The sequence below is a fragment of the Vigna radiata genome, unplaced genomic scaffold (genome assembly GCF_000741045.1).
Source record: "Vigna radiata var. radiata cultivar VC1973A unplaced genomic scaffold, Vradiata_ver6 scaffold_315, whole genome shotgun sequence".
In the NCBI taxonomy this organism is placed as follows: domain Eukaryota; kingdom Viridiplantae; phylum Streptophyta; class Magnoliopsida; order Fabales; family Fabaceae; genus Vigna; species Vigna radiata.
Window position 1 is genome coordinate 309,756 of NW_014542557.1, and position 19,873 is coordinate 329,628.

The 19,873-nt window shown below is 32.0% G+C and overlaps 1 protein-coding gene and 1 long non-coding RNA gene across 3 annotated transcripts; both read left to right on the plus strand.

Moving 5' to 3' along the window:
• Positions 1–688: 688 nt before the first annotated feature.
• On the plus strand, positions 689–4,681 carry LOC106780398. 2 transcript variants are annotated; one of them, XR_001377259.2, is made up of 5 exons: positions 689–1,462; positions 1,602–1,695; positions 2,844–3,136; positions 3,243–3,305; positions 4,131–4,681. It is a non-coding gene; the product is annotated as an uncharacterized LOC106780398 (long non-coding RNA). The 2 variants fall into 2 exon arrangements; XR_001377260.2 differs by having other exon boundaries at positions 689–926.
• Positions 4,682–6,945: 2,264 nt separating this feature from the next.
• LOC106780408 (polyadenylation and cleavage factor homolog 4) lies at positions 6,946–14,760 on the plus strand. The gene is made up of 7 exons (XM_014668696.2): positions 6,946–7,606; positions 8,414–8,515; positions 8,599–8,853; positions 9,974–10,699; positions 12,515–13,390; positions 13,478–14,026; positions 14,339–14,760. Exons 1-7 carry the CDS (start codon positions 7,256–7,258, stop codon positions 14,381–14,383), a joined length of 2,904 nt encoding a protein of 967 aa, XP_014524182.1. The 5' UTR covers positions 6,946–7,255; the 3' UTR covers positions 14,384–14,760.
• Positions 14,761–19,873: the final 5,113 nt, after the last annotated feature.

Genomic DNA, 19,873 nt, shown 5'->3' on the forward strand with positions numbered 1-19,873 from the left:
AAAGGCATATTTAATCACTTCAACTATTAACCAAATTTAAATAAAATTAAAGATATTAAAGCTTTATACTAAAAAACAAGTTTAAAAATTATTTTCTCTAAACTTTGATTTTAAATATCAAAGTAGGAGATGACTATAGCTATGCACTTAATTGTCTTTGCTTTTTTTTATTCTCAAAATTATTAATGACTCGAAAGTAAAATAAAAATATATATATTAAAAAAGAAAATAAATAAAGGAAAATCATTTTAAATAACTAAAGAAAACCTACCTAAAGAAAATAAAGAAGAGTTTGTGATAGTAAAAACTTATTAGATTATGGGGCACCGAAAGAGTTACATGATGAGATAGACCTATGAATGAATTTGAAATACAATTTATGCTGTGAAGTTTTTGTGTGTGTATATATGTTATCAACAATAAAAATATAAAAGAATATTCTTTTAACACTCACATTTTTCTCTCATTTCCCCTTTACAATCCATTATAATAATAATAATAATACGTATTAGAATTTTAGATTAAAAAATAAATCAAAATATTATTAAAATAGTATTATATGGAGTTGTCAAATAAGTGTATTTTATTTATTTGATGGATGTGAAAATAATACCACTCAAATATATATCAACTTAAATATTGAAATGTAATGTCCTAGTTAGACAGTAGACATCAGTCTTTTTTTTTTTACTTAAAAATTCCCATTTTATCCATGCACGATCCGTCCCTTTTACAGGTTTTATGTCATTTTAACCGTGTATCAACAATTGGCGCGAACACTGTAGATGTCGTGTGCATGTTTCAAATCAAAGTTTTAGGCTTGAAATGCTGCACACATCATTTCTGGTGTTCGTTTTTTTACTTCATTTCATTTGGGGTGCTGTTTGTTTTTTCCTTCTTCCTCTTTGCTGCATCTCTGGTCGAAGGTATGGTCTTAGTAAAGGGGTATGCTTTTGGAGGTGGAGTTTTGTTGGGTTGGTATTTGTTGTTTGTGGTCCCCGTGTAGTGATTTCTGCATTGTACATCTCCATTCTGGTTCTGGGTTTTTTATGGTCTAGGGTTCTGTTTGATTTTTTTAAGGTTGTGTTTTTTTTTTTTTTTTTTCATTTGGAGTTGTGTTGGTATGTGGGTTGTGGGTTTTCGTGACAATCTGTGTATCGCTTTTCTTTCATTTTCTTGGTACTTTGATTTTCATTCTCGATCTCGACTATGGAAGAAGTTTTCGACTTAGTAAAAGAGTATGATTTTTTGTTTTGGAATCGTGTCTGGTTGGAATGTGTAATTTACCATACAGAGCTTTCTGGCTTTTGAATCTGCATTTTGCTCCGGGATTTTAGCGCTTGTGGTTGTGTTCAATTTTTTTTGGGTGTGTGGTACTTTTTTTATTTTTGGGTGTGACTACTTTTTTGGGTGAAACTATTTGATTTGTTATCAGATGGAGGTGAAATTTTAGGATTGACAGGTAAGATTTTAGCATTAACGTTTTATTTTGCTTTAATTGGACTGCTTTAAGTTGTATTTATTTTATTGTATCAGTCCATTTCTTGCAGCATTTAAGCCTCCTAATGGCAATGGGTTGTACTTGGTTTTTCTGTTGGCAGCCAAGAGGCCGTGATGAGTTAAAGTACCAATACCTTTGAGGAGGTGGCTAAGCACAGCCACAAGAAGGATTGTTGGATTATAATCAAAGGAAAGGTCAGTTTTTTGTGATCTGAATTTAGTTTATGTTATCATTTAATTCTAGATCTGTTTTCCTTAATTTTTATTTTTCCTTGGGTGAGTCCGGGGTTAATAATCTATGGTTAAATGAATGTTGAGGACTTTATATTACTTTATTTGACTGATCCTGGGAGGGGGATGGGGGAGGTCCTAATTTTCCTCTGACATGGTTTGGGGTTCTGTTTATTAAAACAAACTGCTATGAGTTTGAACAAAAGTCAGTGATTCGATCCCAGTATGTACCAAGTTTAAAAAAGTTCTGTATGGCATTTAGATTTTAGAATTTTGATGCGAAAGTAATCAAAATTCTTTCATCAGTTTAATCGCTAAGCATGATATGTACAACAGTAATTTATGCCTTCCTACAACAATGAACAGGGATTCTCATAGAATGATTTTGAACACCCTATGACAAATGATACTAGGGCGGACTGATCAACCAGATTAATTTAGAATACTAATCATGGGAAACCCCAAAATCCCAACACAATACAAATGGGTTAAGTGTTTATACTAGCTCAATAATAAAAGAAATCTCCTATGGGCAAATGGCTAAAATATTTGATTAATTGAGAAGTTGTACTGTGATTGCTGAAATCATGTCAAATTGAGGGAAAATGCTTGACGTGGCTAGAGCTGTAGTAGTGAAGAGTGGTTACCCAGAACCAAAAACGGGTTCTTAAGAATAAAGTTGTGGGTCCACATTGCCATCTAGGATGCTAAGAACTTTATTGTTATTTTTTTCTCTCCGGGGTTAAGAACTCTTTTGAAGTTCTTCATGTACCTCATCCCATTCCCTTCCTCTTTCTCAGCTCTCTTTCCCTTTCACTGTTCTTCAGAGTTCATGGTGAAGAACAATTCTTCCAGCGTGGAGAACTTTTCATCTATTCCTACCACAGTTCTTCTACGAAAATTTCTGAGATTGAAGAACCCAACAATGAAGATGGTCTTAGGGGGTGCAATTGAAGCTACTCTTCTCGGCTCAAATAGTATAAGCATAAATAATTAGACTAAACTCGATTGTATAAGATATTTTACTGATGCAAATTCTCTCACATTGGATTGGTGTTTAACGTGAAGGAATCTTTATTTGTATATTTTTGACTGATTTTTTGTACTTGCAGCATGGGTTTCTTAAAAGACCCTCATGCATTTATATGCGTTCTTCAGACTGTCCTGAGCACCACAAATTACGGGCAGGCACACCACAAGTTGTGTTGGACATTTAACGGTTGATCTTCAAAGATTTGAGAACATAGTAAGGTGCTGGCTTCAAAGGTCTTCAAAGACAAATCAGCTAGCTGTGTTGTCGTGGCTTACAATTTGTGGCAACCGCTGAAAGACTGAAACTTGATTTTTTATTTTGCATGGAACAAATTTGGATTAGTTGCCCGAAAAAGGACCTGGCGTGTAATTGGTAGCTTTTGCTTTTGATAATAGAATCATAAAACTACATTTGATGAAATGTGATTTAAATTTTAATTAATGACTGCATTTTAATGACCGACGAAATTTTCTTACAGGGGTCATTTGCACAGGCTTTGGACATGAAGGCTGTGAGCAAGGTTGATAAGCCCGAGTCCAAGGTGAAATTTCTTAGCATTGCACTTGCTTGTTGGAACATTTTTCATGTGTAAGCCATTCTAACGACTAGCAACATGTTGCATATCTACAGTACACTGCAATTATGCTTGGCATTTTTGGGGAAATTTTGGTAAACTAAAGAATGATTACATTGGGAACAAACATAATTTGATTAGGTTTCATTGGCTACCCCTGCACGCCTTGAACTTTTGCATGCCTTCTGTGTTGGACTTTGATTCAGGCCTTCTATATTTTTCTTAGTTAAACTTTCTATACTGTGATACTGGTGTTAAACCTTCTACATATGTACTTATGCTCAGTTATATGGAGGGAAATATTAAAAAGGTGAATAGATCAGTTGCTTCTTCGTTGATCTTCTTTTTCTTTCTCTTCTGCATATTCTTCGTTGTTCTTCTGCATTTTTTGTTTTGGAGTTGTGTTCCATTGTGTTTTGTGTTTATTTATACTCGGGGAAAGCTTTCTGGATTTAAGGTTGTGGTTTTTCCTGATGTGGTTCTGTTTCGTTTTTTTGGGGTTTAGAGTTACATTGTTGTTGTGTTTACGTTTTAAGTTCCCTGGTAAGTTTGGTTTTGTGTTATGGTTATGGGTTTTTGTTAAATCGTGGGAATTTTCAAAAGAAGCTCAATAATGAGAGGTTTTTAAATTGGTATTGTTGAGTTACATTCTTTTTGAGCAATTTTTCTGTCGTTGGTGATATTCTGCTTAGCATGGAGGTAAAGAAATTGTGTATGAGTTTGTGGTTTGTGGGTTTGTGGTTTATTTAATTTTTCGGTCTGTGCTAATGCTTTTTTTCTTTAAATTGTCAGTGACTTTTGAATCCTACGCGTAAGCCATGTTCAGTACACTGTATTGCAGTTGTTCCTGATATTCACTGGGCTCTATCTACTTTATGCTTTGGGCCAAAGGGAAAGAAGGTTGCTTTCAGAGGGAATATGATGCAGAGAAGCCTCTTTTAAGCTAACCTTCTTTTCAAATGTAAAAGGAGTAGTATGTAGTGTATGTACTTATTTTGTCCATAGAAACAGAGTAAATGAAATACAAGTTTATTCACAAATCTTACTTCTAAGTTCTAATCAAATACCCGATGCAATTAGATTAGCGATGCCATCTTATAATGTAATCCTGACGCCGATCCCAGCTCCTCTGACGAAGATGTTATCGCCGGAATCGGTAACAATTTCGCTGAGATTGGTGGCAAGTTCAAGAACGGGATCTCCAAAATTTATGGCAATAAGACGGTATCCCAATCACCAAGATTGCTTCGAGCTTCCTTCAGCTTGGATCCCGAGAGGAATACGACTTTTTCCTTTTCCTGACGATGCTGATCATGATGTTATATCGACTTTTTCATTCTTGGTTATGCAAATTCTGTTTACCGTTCCAATCGAAATTTCTTGATGATTTATTTACTTCTAGACATATATATAATAGTTGTCGCTATTCTCGGAATTTGCCCTAATGGGCTTCTTAAGATGTTCGTGAGTGTATTTTAGATGACTATCTCTGAAATTTGGAGCTTATCATTGATTGAAGTTTGGAGGGTAATATGATCCTACCACCAAACTCTTTCTGACATGTAAATAGAATTATCTAATTCTTTTTTTTTGGAAGATTTATTTGTCTTACAGTATTATCTTTCCTTTCATACTTTTCTGACTTCAAATTAATGTTGTTGCTTGTCTGACAAGATTGAGAAAGTAGTTAATTCAGAGAATCAATAGGAAAAGATTGAGTATGACATGTATGTTTTGTAACATTATTATTATATTTTATTTATAACTATATTTATTTTAATTACTTGAATATATGAAATCTATGTTTTTATAAACCGTCTTGTAAAATAAATTATACTCGCAATTTATTTACGTTTATTAATTAATCTAAAATGTTTTGTAAAATCTAAATACACAATGTAATTTTATTATTTAATGATATACTTTTATTTGTATTTTGACAAGTAAAATATCTGTTTTACCATAATTAAAATTTTATAACAATGTTATAATAATTTTTAACATGGATTTTACTCCTAAAGGTATTGTTTTCCAAAATGTTTGACAATATCTTGCTTTTACTAAAAAAATATATTTTATCTTTACAAAAATTAAAATTCCATCCTTATTTTACCAAAGAATTGCATTAAAATAAAAAAAAAATTAAGCATAACTAAAACATCTAAACATAGCTTAAAATAATTAAACATAATATTTTAAGTCATAGTTAGATAAAAATAACATGCTTTAAAAAATGCATAATTGAAAATTAAAAAAAGATGAGATGAAATTACCGCCAACCCAATAATAATAAAATTTTATATTTTTCTGTATTGTCTAATTTTTGTATTTTGGATTGTCTATATTTTAGCTGTCAAAACGGGTAATCCAGCTCAACCCAATCCGGCCCACCACGGGTTGGTCACTGAGTCAATCCAACCCGATTCATTTATTAGCAAGCCAGAAAAATTTGAACTCGGCTCGACCCACCACGGGTTGGTGGGTAAACGGGTTGGTTCACTAGCCCATTTAATTACAATTTTTTTAAATAAAAAAATTACAAATTTTCTATATTCAAATTTAAACAAATTTCACTTCAAAAAAATGATGTTAAATTGAAGGCAATTCAAAATAATAATAAAAAGTACAATATAATCCAAATGTCATCCAAAAGCATGAGTCGAGTTTAAATGAGCCGGGTTGAAATTTGACCCGCATAAAAAAAAATCAATTTTTTTAAACCCAACCCGAGCCGAACCTGTGGTGAGCCGGATTGACTCGCGTGTTGTGACCTATTTTGACGACTCTACATTTTATATTTTTAAATATATATTAACTTTCTAAATTTTATGTTAAAATTTATAACCTACATTAATTAAACATAATATTTTAAGTTATGTTTTAAATTCTATTTAGCAAGATATAACAAAAAAAATATAAAACAAGTTATCTTAAAATTTTAGATTTGAAATGGTGTAAATATTTTATCGCAAAATTATAGTATTATGATAATTTTGTGGTTATTATTTATGTACAGTATGTATTTGAATAAATACATGTAAAGAACCTCTTATGCTTGAAGGACATAATGTTACCTTTTAAAAAAGGAAAAGTATGTATTCAATTAAAGTTTATTTTGAGTTACTGAGTATCTAACAAACCCTTACTCAGTTACAAATTAATGTTAGTAATTTTTGGAGTGTTGTTGATATTAATTCCAAATAATACTAATAATTATATATCATTATTTCTTTTATAAAAAATTATGGTAAAATTTTTATATCCTTTATCTTATAGAAAAATGTTTCTTTTTGACATATACTATCTTTATTTATTTTGCTTTTACTTTTTTTAAAGATATAAAAATTTATATTTTTATAATTATTTTATCGTTATATTTTATATTGTGTTAATTGAATATAAAAATGTGTCATCAGTCTATCTTACAAGTCAAAGAATTTATTTAAGTAAATTATATTCTAACCAGAGTGAAGGATGTCCAACTGTCGCATTGCTTATTTGTTAATATTTTGGTAAAAATTGTTGATTAATAGTATTTCTGGAAATGGAAAGAAAAATCTGAGTTTATTCCAGAGAAGAAAATAATAATAAAATGAAAGTGATATTCTATTGGGTGGCAGGAATGATAGGAGTGCAATTTTTGGGCTTCAGAGTTCAGTTCCATACTCCACACCTACATAACCAGAAAAAGGGTTTCAAGTCATAACTTTCCAATAGCAGATTCCGCACCGTCCGATTACAACTCCCTTTCCATTTCATTTTCTGTCTTCAATTTCAATTCCCCTTTCTCTGCCGCCGCTTACCACACCACACCGTTATCTTCAAACGGTTGAAACGGCGACGCATCCTCTCAAACCCTAACCCTAGCCTCTCCCTCCTCCTCTATCCGGGAATCCCAACCCAATTCTTGTTTCTTTATGTTCTCCCAAAATCTGATTCTCCCTCCCGAAAACCCTAGACCAGCGGCCTCGTTCGCTTCAAAACCCATGAGCAATGAGATCGCAATCGCTGCGCAGAAACCTCCTCCGTCGATTCTCGTTGGCCGTTTCAAGGCACTCCTCAAGCAGCGTGATGACGAACTCAGACTCGTCGCAGGCGTCCCCGTTCCGCCCCCGACAACAGATGAAATCGTCCAGATTTACGACCTCCTTTTGTCGGAACTCACCTGTAATTTGAAGCCTATCATCACCGATCTCACAATCATCGCCGAACAGCAGAGGGAGCACGCCAAAGGCATCGCTGATGCAATTTGCGCTCGGATTCTCGAGGTCCGTCTCCGTTGCCGCCGAAACTTCTTCTTCTGCCCCTCCAAATTTGTAAAATGTCATGGAATCGTTTTAATTGTTTGGGTCAAAATTATCCCTCTCTTGTTGTTTCATTTTTTTAATGTCACTATTGGGGTTCCCATTCTCGTTTTTTTTCTTATATTTCAGTTATGCATTTTTTATGTTCTTTTTTGCATTTTTCTAAAAAAATGATCACTCATAGACGAAGATAACGATTGGGTTGTATTCAAATTCAATTCAGAATTCATCGTTGTTTTCGACCTTACCTTAAGCGTACTGAAAAAAATAATTAGTTGGTACTGGTATTTTAAAGAATAGGAAATAGAACAGTCTGAACAAACATGGGGAATTCCTCACGCATTGTGAAGATTGAGTGCAACGTCCTTGAGGTCTTCTTCGATTTCAGTAAATTCTAAGGGCTTACGAATTGAAATTTAAATATGAAAACTACTTACTCTGTAAAGAATCAGGATTGCCATTAAAAGGGAGGTTGCTATTTCAGTTTTGCTGGAAAGAAGTGATTTCTGCTTAAAAGAGAGAAAGTTGATGAATGAGCGGGTATTTGAGTACGCAGGAAAACGTTTCTGTAATTTTTTTAATAGTATAGATCAAATTGAGATATTTTTATTCAAATGATACAATATCTAAAGAGAATAAAAACTTTGTTAATGACCAAGTTCATAGAATATTAGATTTTCTACTTACTAGAATTAGATTCTCGTTGAATTGTATATCTGACTATGCAACTATTCACATGAGAATTCAATTTTTTGGAGATATTCTTTTCAGGTGCCAGCAGATCAAAAGCTCCCCTCACTCTATTTGTTGGACAGTATTGTGAAGAATTTTGGGCAGGAATACATTAAATACTTCTCTTTACGTCTGCCAGAAGTATGTCAATTAGAATTGCATTATTGTTTTAATTTATAAAACTTTATTCTCGCTATTGAAACTTCTGTTTCTTTTGCCTCCAGGTTTTTTGTGAGGCATACAGGCAGGTTCAGCCTAGTTTGCATCCTGCTATGCGGCATCTTTTTGGGACATGGTCAAAAGTTTTTCCCCCTTCTGTCCTACGCAAGATTGAAGCTGAATTGCAATTTTCCGTAGCAGTTAATACCCAATCATCCACCCTGAATGCCGTAAGGGCTTCTGAATCTCCGCGGCCTAGTCATGGCATACATGTTAATCCAAAATACCTGCGCCAATTGGATCCCTCAACCGTGGATAGTGTAAGCTATTTTTGTGACAACTCTGTCTTCCATACAAACTGTACAGGGACAAGACCGAGGCTTTATTGGGGGATACCCTAAGAGTGTATATTTAACTATTTGGATTTGGAATTGTTAATTCTTTAAACATAATTGTATCCAGATGTAATTTTTGTTGCAAATATCTTATTGTATCTCCCATTGTTGTAGGATATCTCGGTATCTATCATCCTTTTCCTGCATGTTGGTCTGTTCTTTTGGGATAAATTGTGTTCTCCAAACTTGTGGATGACTGGAATTCTGTTATATTTAGCAATAATTGATAGAGGCATTTTTGTTGGTAGGACCATGAATCATTTGGGAAATATTTTTTTTTTTTTTTTTAACATTTCCTGTTTGCTTACCCTTTGCCTCTTTTTTTCATCGGAGCTTTTATGAATTATGATTAGTGGCTTGTATGTTGACCATCTAAAATCAATTTTACAGTCAGACATGTTCTAATTGAAAATCCATGCTTAAGATTCATTTATGTACTCCTCTGAATAATATTGAATGTTTCAAAATCAAACTATCTAAATCAATTTTACCAAACATTAAAACAAGTGAACAAAGTCCTAGCACTGCAATATTCTATTTATTTGTGTATTTCAAAATTGTGATTTACTGAATTTCCTATCTCTAATTATCATGTGTTATACTGCTTTCCTTTATCTAAATTAATAATACTGGCGTCCTCGGAGCCAAAGGAGAAAAACCTGGATGACAATTAAGTACTTGTGCTGTTTTCTCTTTCCAGCAGTTTGCATGTTATGAATGACAGCAAATTTTTGTTTACTCAATAGTTTTGCTCGCAACATGTCAGACAGACATATTTTATCTATTTTTCAATGATTTATTTCTTTTACATATGGGAATTTTGTCACCATGGTCAGTGTTATTACTTTTTCCTTTCCTTCTCTAGTCATGTAATTTTCTCTTCTCACAAGTCTGGTGGAGAAGGAATTAAGTATTGTATCCATTTATTGTAGAAGTAGGAATTGCTTCTGAATATTTGCCAATGAATAGACAAATTATTTGACAACTTTTTCTTGCAAGCAGATATAATGAGTGGCATGTGACAGTATTTATTTTATTCTCACAGGTTGGTGCTGAAAAGTTGGATTCATCAGGAAATGCCAATAATACAAACTTTGGCATTCTAGGTAGTAAGACACACCAAATTTTATCAGGCAGTGGCAGGCTGGGAATATCCTCTTCCCCTTCAAGAAGTGGACTTGATAGGCCTTTGTCTGCACCCATGGATGAGTATGCAGCTGACAGTTCTGCTAACAGATTAATTGAGAGAGACTCTTCTCATCCTGCTGTTGATTATGGAGTAGGCAAGGCAATAGGTAGAGATATGGAGTTGAGTGAATGGCAACGAAAGCAGTATGCTGGTGATGGTCGTAATAGGTTTCCAACTTCTATCACATACAGCCTTAGTAATGGACATCAGCGTCAAAGTCCCAGAGCTTTAATCGATGCATATGGCAGTGACAAAAGTCAAGAAACTTCAAGTACTAAGCCTTTGCTAGTAGAACGGCTTGATAGAAATGGTATAGACAACAAGGTATTGCCTACATCATGGCAGAATACTGAAGAAGAGGAATTTGATTGGGAAGATATGAGTCCAACCTTAACTGATCATAGTAGAAATAACAGTATATTGCCTTCAACTATTGGATTCACCAGGGAAAGGCCTGTTGTTGCAGCTAATGCCGCTTTGTCAGAGCATGATTCCAGGAAGGGGGTTTGGTCTAGTGGATCTCAGCTTCCTCCAGTGGATGATTCTTCTGCTATAGCAGAAGATGCATTTTCTTCTTTGGGTGTAAGTTTCCTCACTTCTATATTTTATCAATTCTGCTATATGTTGTTTGAGTATGGTTTATGATATTACGTTTCCCCATTAAAATATAGACCTCTAAGCAAATGCTTTCTGATTGATTTTATTTTACTGGTGATGAGGATCTGTGTAGGTTTGTTTGGGTAGGCTCTATAAAATGCCTTAAATTTACTCACCTTTGTCTGGCAACCTCTAATTTTGTTTTTGGGTATTCACTAAGCCACATTTTGTAAGAGTTAACCCCTGCCTTTTATAATTTAGCCATTTTTAGTTGCAGTCTTGATGTTTTCCTTTCAGTGATTTAAGTTTGGTTCTCATCTTTCCATTATTTGCATGAATTTTATTCTGTTAGAGATTTAATATAAAACCACTTGTGTGTTACCTAATAGCTAAAATTTCAAAGTAGTTAGTCCATGATTAATTTTAGAGCCTCTATTACCTGGTAGCGAAGAGTTTATGGCTTAATGGTGTGTGTGTTGTCAAAGAGCATTGTATCAACCTACTAATCTTGTGCCCACCTAATGTATCCTATTTTCCTTAATGATAGTAATGAGTGGTTGAAAGTGGAATGGGTTGGAGATGATAAAAGTGCTGAACATAAATTCGTGCTTGATGATAATTCCTTGGCATTTGGGAACTGTTTCCATTTGCCATTGTGCAACTAGAGTTGGTTATCTTTTAAGATACACCAGACGAGGGACAAGATAGGAGAAGTTAGTTGCAACAGCATCTAGTTCTCGGCCTTAAAGCTCTAAGGGAAAATAAAAGGGAGTTATACTAAAGAACGTGGTGATGAAGAACTAAATAGGAAGAGATACACAAATAGCACGGTGGAAACAAAAATAGGAAAAGGGATTCTAGATCTTGTAAATGAAGATGATGATTCTATTCAAAAGCTTGTATTTTAATTCGAAATAATTATTGTAACCCTTAGAGGCTTAAACTTGTTTGATTCTTTTATTTATTGTTTTTGACATGTGTGTTTAGTTCTTAAACTAACATGTGTTAGGTATAATCTATTATTTGGCATATCTTGAAACCTTAAAATGGTGGTCATCTTGCTACTATTAAATGGCCATTCTGCATCACTATTGGCATTGACTACTGGCTTCCACACATATTTATAATTTTATAATAAAAGCTAGAAAGTAGTTTAATGTAGGTTGTTGCTGTATTCTCCTTGCTTCAAGCCAAAACAGATTTTGCACGAGGGTGTGTGTGTAATATAAAACCTTTTATGTGTTTTCCCTGTTTGCTCATGAAAACTATTGTATATATAATTTGAAAGGAAATAAATAAGACTTACCAATAACTTGCTGATGGAGTTGAAAATTTATTTATATTCTCAATTTCATGATGCTAGGAAGATTTCTCATAATTTAACTCCTCACAGCATATCTTTTACCACTGGAAAGGAGTCTTTCGATTCCTCCATTTGATAGCATTCACAATGCATATACAAACCCTTATTGGGTTTGACTTGCAATGTCAAGCATGGTTTCTGGCTATGTATCTAATGTGAAACCTAGACCATTAGTTTTGCTTGCATCTCTTAAAGTAAGTCCTTATGTATATCGTAATGTTACTCAATCTCCTAACTTAAATGCAATAGGTATTTTTCAAAGACATGTTAGGACTCGGTTTGAAGCTATACATATGAGAGTTGTCTGTAATATAAAACAATGTGCTTTCACCCAACTGTGTAAACTTTAGTAGGATTTTAGTATAATTTGAACGGAAGTAGGACTTGCCAATACTTGCTCTGATAGAATTGAAAATATATCTATTCTCTCTTTGCAGTTTCGACGACAATCCCTGGGACAGATACCTGGATTCCAAAATCATATCAATCATAGTCTGGGTTCTTCTCATCATCTGTCCAACTCGTCACAACATATCTTTGGTAATAGGGGCAGGGCAAGAACTCTTACATTTCCTCCTATTGATAACATTCACAATGCCGATACAAATCCATATCGGGTTCGACCTACAGTATCAAGGATGGTTTCTGGCCGTGTCTCTAATGTGGAACCTAGACCATCAGTTTTGCCTGCAACTCTTGAAATAAGGCCTTCTGTAAATTTGAATGTCACTCGACCACCTGCATTAAATCCAATAACTCCATTACAAAAACATGTTAGGAGTCAGTTTGAAGCTTTACATACTAGTAACCCTATTGTGAATCATGTAAATAAATCTTCATTTATGCCAGAGCAGTCATTTGACAGTGTTGAGAACAAGGATGCAAGTATTTTGAAGATACATCAGTTGCCTAATCAGCTTCCTGGACTAATTTCGTCCAACCAGCAAAATCACAGGCAAGCACCACAACTGCAGTTTTTCCCACCATCTCAGGATTCGTCAAACTCACAATTTAGTCATGGGAGTTCTTTGCAGGGACATGGTGCTTCTATAAGTACTGCCATGTCGAATCCATTACCTATTATGCAATTCCATTTGCCACTGCAAAATGTTGCAAATAACCCTTTACATTTACAGGGTGGAGCCCGTCCACCTTTACCTCCAGGTCGCCCTCCTGCCCCACCACAAATGATACCTCTTCCAAATGCCAGTCCATTTATGTCAAGCCAACAGCCAACTGTTGGATATACTAATTTAATTAGTTCTCTAATGTCTCAAGGTGTGATCTCATTGGCCAACCAGCTGCCTGCACAGGTATTTAGTGTTAATGTTTTCATTTCTTTCCTTTTGTTTTTTCATTTTTTTGCTTGATCGTATGAGATAATTTATTATTTGTTTTAGGATTCTGTTGGAACTGAGTTCAATCCAGATATTCTGAAGCTTCGTTATGAGTCTGCTATCAATGCCTTGTATGGTGATCTCCCAAGACAATGCACAACTTGTGGACTCCGATTCAGATGCCAAGAGGAACACAGTAGTCATATGGATTGGCATGTGACAAAGAATCGGATGTCTAAAAGCCGGAAGCAGAAACCCTCTCGGAAGTGGTTTGTGAGTGACAGGATGTGGCTTAGTGGTGCAGAGGCATTGGGAACCGAGTCAGTTCCAGGTTTTTTGCCTACGGAAACCATAGAAGAAAAGATAGATGATGAAGAGTTGGCTGTTCCAGCAGAAGAGGATCAAAATACTTGTGCATTATGTGGAGAGCCTTTCGATGAGTTTTACAGTGATGAAATGGAGGAATGGATGTATAGGGGAGCTGTATACCTCTATGCTCCCACGGGGACAACAGCAGGCATGGACAGGTCACAGTTAGGCCCCATAATTCATGCTAAGTGCAGATCAGAATCTAATATGGCACCATCTGAAGATCTTGGGCCGGATGAAAAGGTATTTTTTTTTTTCCATATCAATTGTTATGTTCTGCATCTGCCTCCGCTGTTACTTTCGTCAGGAGATTATGTCAGGAGTTCTACAATGATTAGTGTAAAATAAACTATTTCGTATATACTTTAAGTCAAAGTTTTTTATATTTAAGGGATTTGTCTTTTGTATATGATTTTTTCCATGTTATTGTGAACCTGTTTCTTTGTTTGAATTTAATATTCCTCGTCTGCTTGTTTGGATGTAATTTACATGTTTGCATATGCTTCAAGGAATCTTCAGTAATAACTTTCTTTTTATTATTTTCGGTTTACGCAGGGTGGTGATGAAGAGGGTACCCAAAGGAAGCGAAGGCGTAGTTGACTAAACTTGACCTTAATTTTTTGCTTTTTGTAATTTATGATTTTCCGTTAGTGTATGTTAGAATAGAGTTGACTGTTGCAATACCGTGGCCATTCTGCCAAAGTCATGTACATGTATAGTTGGACTAGTAAGTTGCATATTTTGTTGCAGCCAAAGGTTTACATATTAACTTGGAGTATTTCATCCCCAGATCAAAAACTAATGTTAGTAGTACATTGTTATTTTTGGGATGGCAGCGTATGCGGCGACATGGTTTTAGTTTCGTTATAATGACTTGATACAATTTGTCTGGTAACTTGGAATAGCGTACCAACTATGTGCGCCAACTGTTTGTATTTTTTCAAACTAGTGCATAAATGAGACAAATCTTCGAGGTATTCTTCCCCGACTGTTATGCTAGCAACAAGTTATATCCTTTCTTTCCTTTTGGTTTCTTGCTGTCTGGGAACAAAACTTCATATGATTCTGTCAAATTCTTAATGTAATTTTGTCAATCTATCCATGTAATTTCATCAACGATATTATAATTTTCATAATGACATGTCTTAGATGACACGACATTAATCCATGAGATCCCTTGCAAGGTTCAATAAAGAATGGAGACATCAAAGATTTTAGTTATCAAGTATTACCGTTGGCAAAACATAAACCATCTTAGTTTTTTAATATGCAATAAAACTTATTGATTAAAATTTTCATTGTCATGTCATAAAAATAAGATGACAGTAATGAGTCTCCTAGTAAGGTTCAAAAGAAATGGAGACATCAATGACTCTAGTTGCCATGGACCACCTAGTTTACGAAATTTAACTGATCTTAATATTGATTTTTAGGTTTAATATCTATTTTGAAGTTGTTCCCATTTTCTTCAAAAGTTCATTAATATCCTATATTTTGCAACAACTGTTCATGTTAGTCCTTTTTACATAATACCTAAAAAGGTTAACGAGAGAGCTGTCCAGCTAGTACAAAGTTGATAACTTGTTCACTTATTATTAACGTGACACTGTTAGGTAATTTGAGGTGTTAATTACGTTTATGATTAAAATGACGTGGAAAATGTAAAAGAAAAGGTTAAAATTAGGGTGTGAAATTTAGGGATTAAAGACGTTTAAGGTAAAATCAATTGGCGAATTGGGTGATTTGGGGTTCAACAATTTGCTTTCAATTGGTGTTGAGATTGAGTTTGTGGTTCGTTCAACAACGTGGTTCATTCAACATCGTTGGTGAGGTAAGTGTTCGTACTATGTTGTTGTTCTTCATTTTGGGTAAGGGTTCGTGGTTCATTATTATTTGCTTTCGTTGATGGTGTTTGTCATCTTTAATGGGTGGAATCTTAATTATTTAATTGTTTTCTAATGCGTTGTCGGTTTGGGTTTAAATCTGTTAGGTATCCTTAATATGTATGACAGCCATATACATTAAGGAGCACATTGCACAATTTTTAATAAAAGGGGGAACACATATAACATTTTTAAACCAAAACGGGGACTAAGACGAATTTTATTACAAGAACTCAAATTGTTCACTGACAAAGGTACAACAAAAATTGATATTACATGAAGAAGACATGAAGCTAAACACCTAAACCATTACATCAACAAAACATAAATTTAACATTGTCCACCTAACATCAAGCTAAACACAGCCAAACACAACTTCAACTAAGAATGTTATTCTTCTCTACAACTCTTTCACATTATTTTCGAGATCACATATCCTCTTGCTTTGCCTAGCAATTGTGCCATCTCCATCATCAACGTTGTCTTCAAACACCACTTGAAAAAATTACATGATATTCCAATTGAAATTCCACCCTATTATTCAGCAAACACAACGAATGTATGAACACATAAAATCCAATACCCATAAAATGACTAGGCTATTCAAAATACCTTGTAATGATGACATCCCCCAAAATTGTCTTCCAGCATTCCTTGCAGTTCTCGCAACTTTCATTATAGCAATATCACCACAGTGGAAATAGGAGTTATCCCAACTCCCTTAGAAATAGCACCATGTGAGGAATGCGAAAATCCTTTGCCTGATGTCTTCGAACAAGAAGAACAACTTTGTGAAGAAGTCATTTCTAACCCTAACCCTTTTCGTCACTGTACCAGGAATCACCAACAACCTTAATCTTTGCTTTTAAATTTGGGAACAACAATTTTCTTACTGTACCACAAATCACTTCGCTCACAAGATGAATTAAACATCAACCATAATTGTACAAGTCATCAATGCCGTAAGCAAAAAAGGACTAATGTGACATGTTTTCGCAAAATATAGGATATTAGTGAACTTCTGAAAAAAAAAAAAGACAATTTTGAACAGACCCTACAAACTAAATGAGGGACCAAAATAGGTATTAAACCTAACTTTTACAATTTATTTAATAGTGGACAAAACTTGTTCTATTATTTTATGTTTTGTTAGTCCTTGTTAGACATTTATATTTGTATTTGATTTATCTTCTATTACACTTATTTTTTATGGTTTTTGATATTAGGGTTATATTGATAAAACTGTACTCAATTTTTTAAAAAATATTAGTATCTAATTAATGTTATTAGTATTGACAAATAAAAAGAACTTTTGAAATTCAAAATCTACTAAAATACTTTGTTATGATGTTCTAGAAAAGAAAAAATTAAAAACATTAAGGAAAGATAATATATGGTATAATGCTAATGTCAATTTGGGACGGAATAACATAAAAAGAAAAAAAAAAACACAATCACAAAAAAAAAGAACATTCACAAATAAAAAGGTGTTAATGCTTGAAGCCTTAAAAATTGCTCCTAACCAAACACAATATAAACAGAACATGGTTACTCCTTGTATCACTCCACATTGTTCCTTGCTTCACTACATATAAAAAATATCTTTTTTCAACGGATATCGACATCCGTTAAAGGATTTTTCGAAAACTTCAATGAATGTCAACATCCGTTGAAGAAAAGAAGTGAAAGTATAGGATTTTTTAAAATATAAAGGATATTTTTGACATTTTTAAAAATTGTGATGATGCAGAGAGCAATAAAAAGTGGTGTAGAGAGTAACCCTCTAAACAAAAAGCTAGTTGTGTCCATTAAAAATACACCCAATTTACCATTACTTCTAAACCCAGTTAATTTATTTTTGATCAAAAATATAAAAGAATATATTTTTTTAAATTTTCTGGGTATCCAGAGGTATCCACGGATATCTGCGAGTTTTAAAATACTCGCCTTTTTTAAGAAGATATCCGTATGAGTAGCAGATCAAGTAATGGGTGAATTTTTTTCATCAGGTCAGGTTGTAGATAGACACTATCGGTATCTTACCCGTTGTCATCTCTACTTACTATTAATATCACAATTTAAATCAGAAATGGTCTCATCATAACGGTAAATATGTCAATATCACAATACATTTTTTCAATATAACTTAACTATATCAAGAATAAGAAAAACATTGACTTTTTAAGACCAAATGGAAAACAATATAATGAAAAATAAAGGAATTAATTTTTTTTTTTATAAAAATGATAATTAATTTCACAACTAAATAATTTAGTTTGTTAAAGATTAAATCAACATTTTTAAGATTATTCTCAAATTTTTAATTATAAAATATTAAAATTCAATAATTTAAAAAATTTAAGGGGTTAGACACTTAAAACAATATAGGTAATAAATACAGGAATTATTTTTTTTTTTATAAAAATTGATAATTGATTCACAGTCCTGACTAAATAATTTAGTTTGTTAAAGATTAAATCAATATTTTTGTAAGATCATTCTCAAATATGTGATTATAANATATTAAAATTCAATAATTTTAAAAATTTAAGAGGTTAGACACTTAAAACAATATAAATAATAAATAAAGGAAGTATTTTTTTATAAAAAAGATAATTTATTTCACAATCCTAACTAAATAATTTAGTTTGTTAAAGATTTAAGCAATATCTTTAACATAGCTCTCACAAATTTGTAATCATAGTTTAAAATATTTAAGAGGTTAGACATGTAAAACAATGTTTTATGGAAGAAAAGTCCAATTATAAAGATTACACCTATTTATGATTTAAAAACTAATATCCTCATCCAAGCCAATAACATTTACATTACGGGAAGGGTGTTTTACTTTACATCTTCAAACTCTCATTTGCACCTTCAAAAATTTTAATTTTAATCTTATTTAATATTTTTTAATTTTTTCTTTTTTTATAAAGTCACTCTACACCTTACAGATTTTAAAATATTTTTCATAAATCTTTTAAAATTCATTTCTAAATTTAAAATTTAATAATAATGTAATTTAATTTAAAANTTTAATATTATTTTACATAAGTTTATATCTTAACAATTATTAAAATATAATTTTTATCATTATAATAGTTATATTGAAAAAATATAACCAAACGTAATTAAAATAAAAATAACGATAAAAAATATTAAAAAAATTGTTTAAAACTACTATAAATAATATTATACTTTTAAATTAAATTTTAAATAAAAAAAATTTAAAAATTTTGTTTACAGTAATCCGTTAACATATTTTAACATATTTTGATATTAGATAAACAAGCTTTTTACAAGTTCTTCTATTTAAAATTTAATAATTATTAAATTTAATTTAATATTTTAATATAATTTAATATATTTGAATATATTAAATCAAATTTTATATAATTAATTTTATTTTTATTATTGCTATTTTAATTTTAATTATTTTATTTTTACTTTTTAATATAATTATTATTGTAATATAAATCATATTTTAATAATTATTAAAATATAAAAATATATTAAATAATATTAGAATTTTAATTAAATTAAATAATTATGACNTTTTAATTAAAAAAATTAAAATAATAGCTTTTTGAAAATCAAAATTCGATAAATTAATCTTTTTAAAATTTTGTTTTTATATTTAAAATTTAATAATTATTTAATTTTAATTTAATAATTAAAAAATTTATGAAAAACGTTTTAAAATCTGTACAATTTTAAAATTTCTACGGATTTCAAAATCTATTAGAAAGGTGGTGAATAAGGTATGGAGTGACTTTATCAAGAAAGAAAAAAAAATTAAAAAATATTAAGAAAAAAAATTAAAAATATTAATTATGGTTAAAATTGAAATTTTTGAAGATACCAAATGAGAGATTAGAAGTGCAGGATGAAAAACCTTTACGGAAGTGCATTAAAGTTTTATTTAAAAAAGATAATACCTGTGACACCTGTAAAAAAAATATACCTATCTTATATCTCCATATTACAATATAATAATATAAATTTAAATTTTAAATCAAAAGATAAAATAAATATTAAAATATTATTATTTTAGGTTATCAACCGCATAAAATATCACCATCTTTTTTAATTAGAGTTTTAAAGTGCAACANATGTAAGTGTATCAATATTATTTCTATCTTCTAATCTTATATTTTTAATTTTGAGGAAGAATATAATTTATTTTTTAAAACATTAATAGATGAAA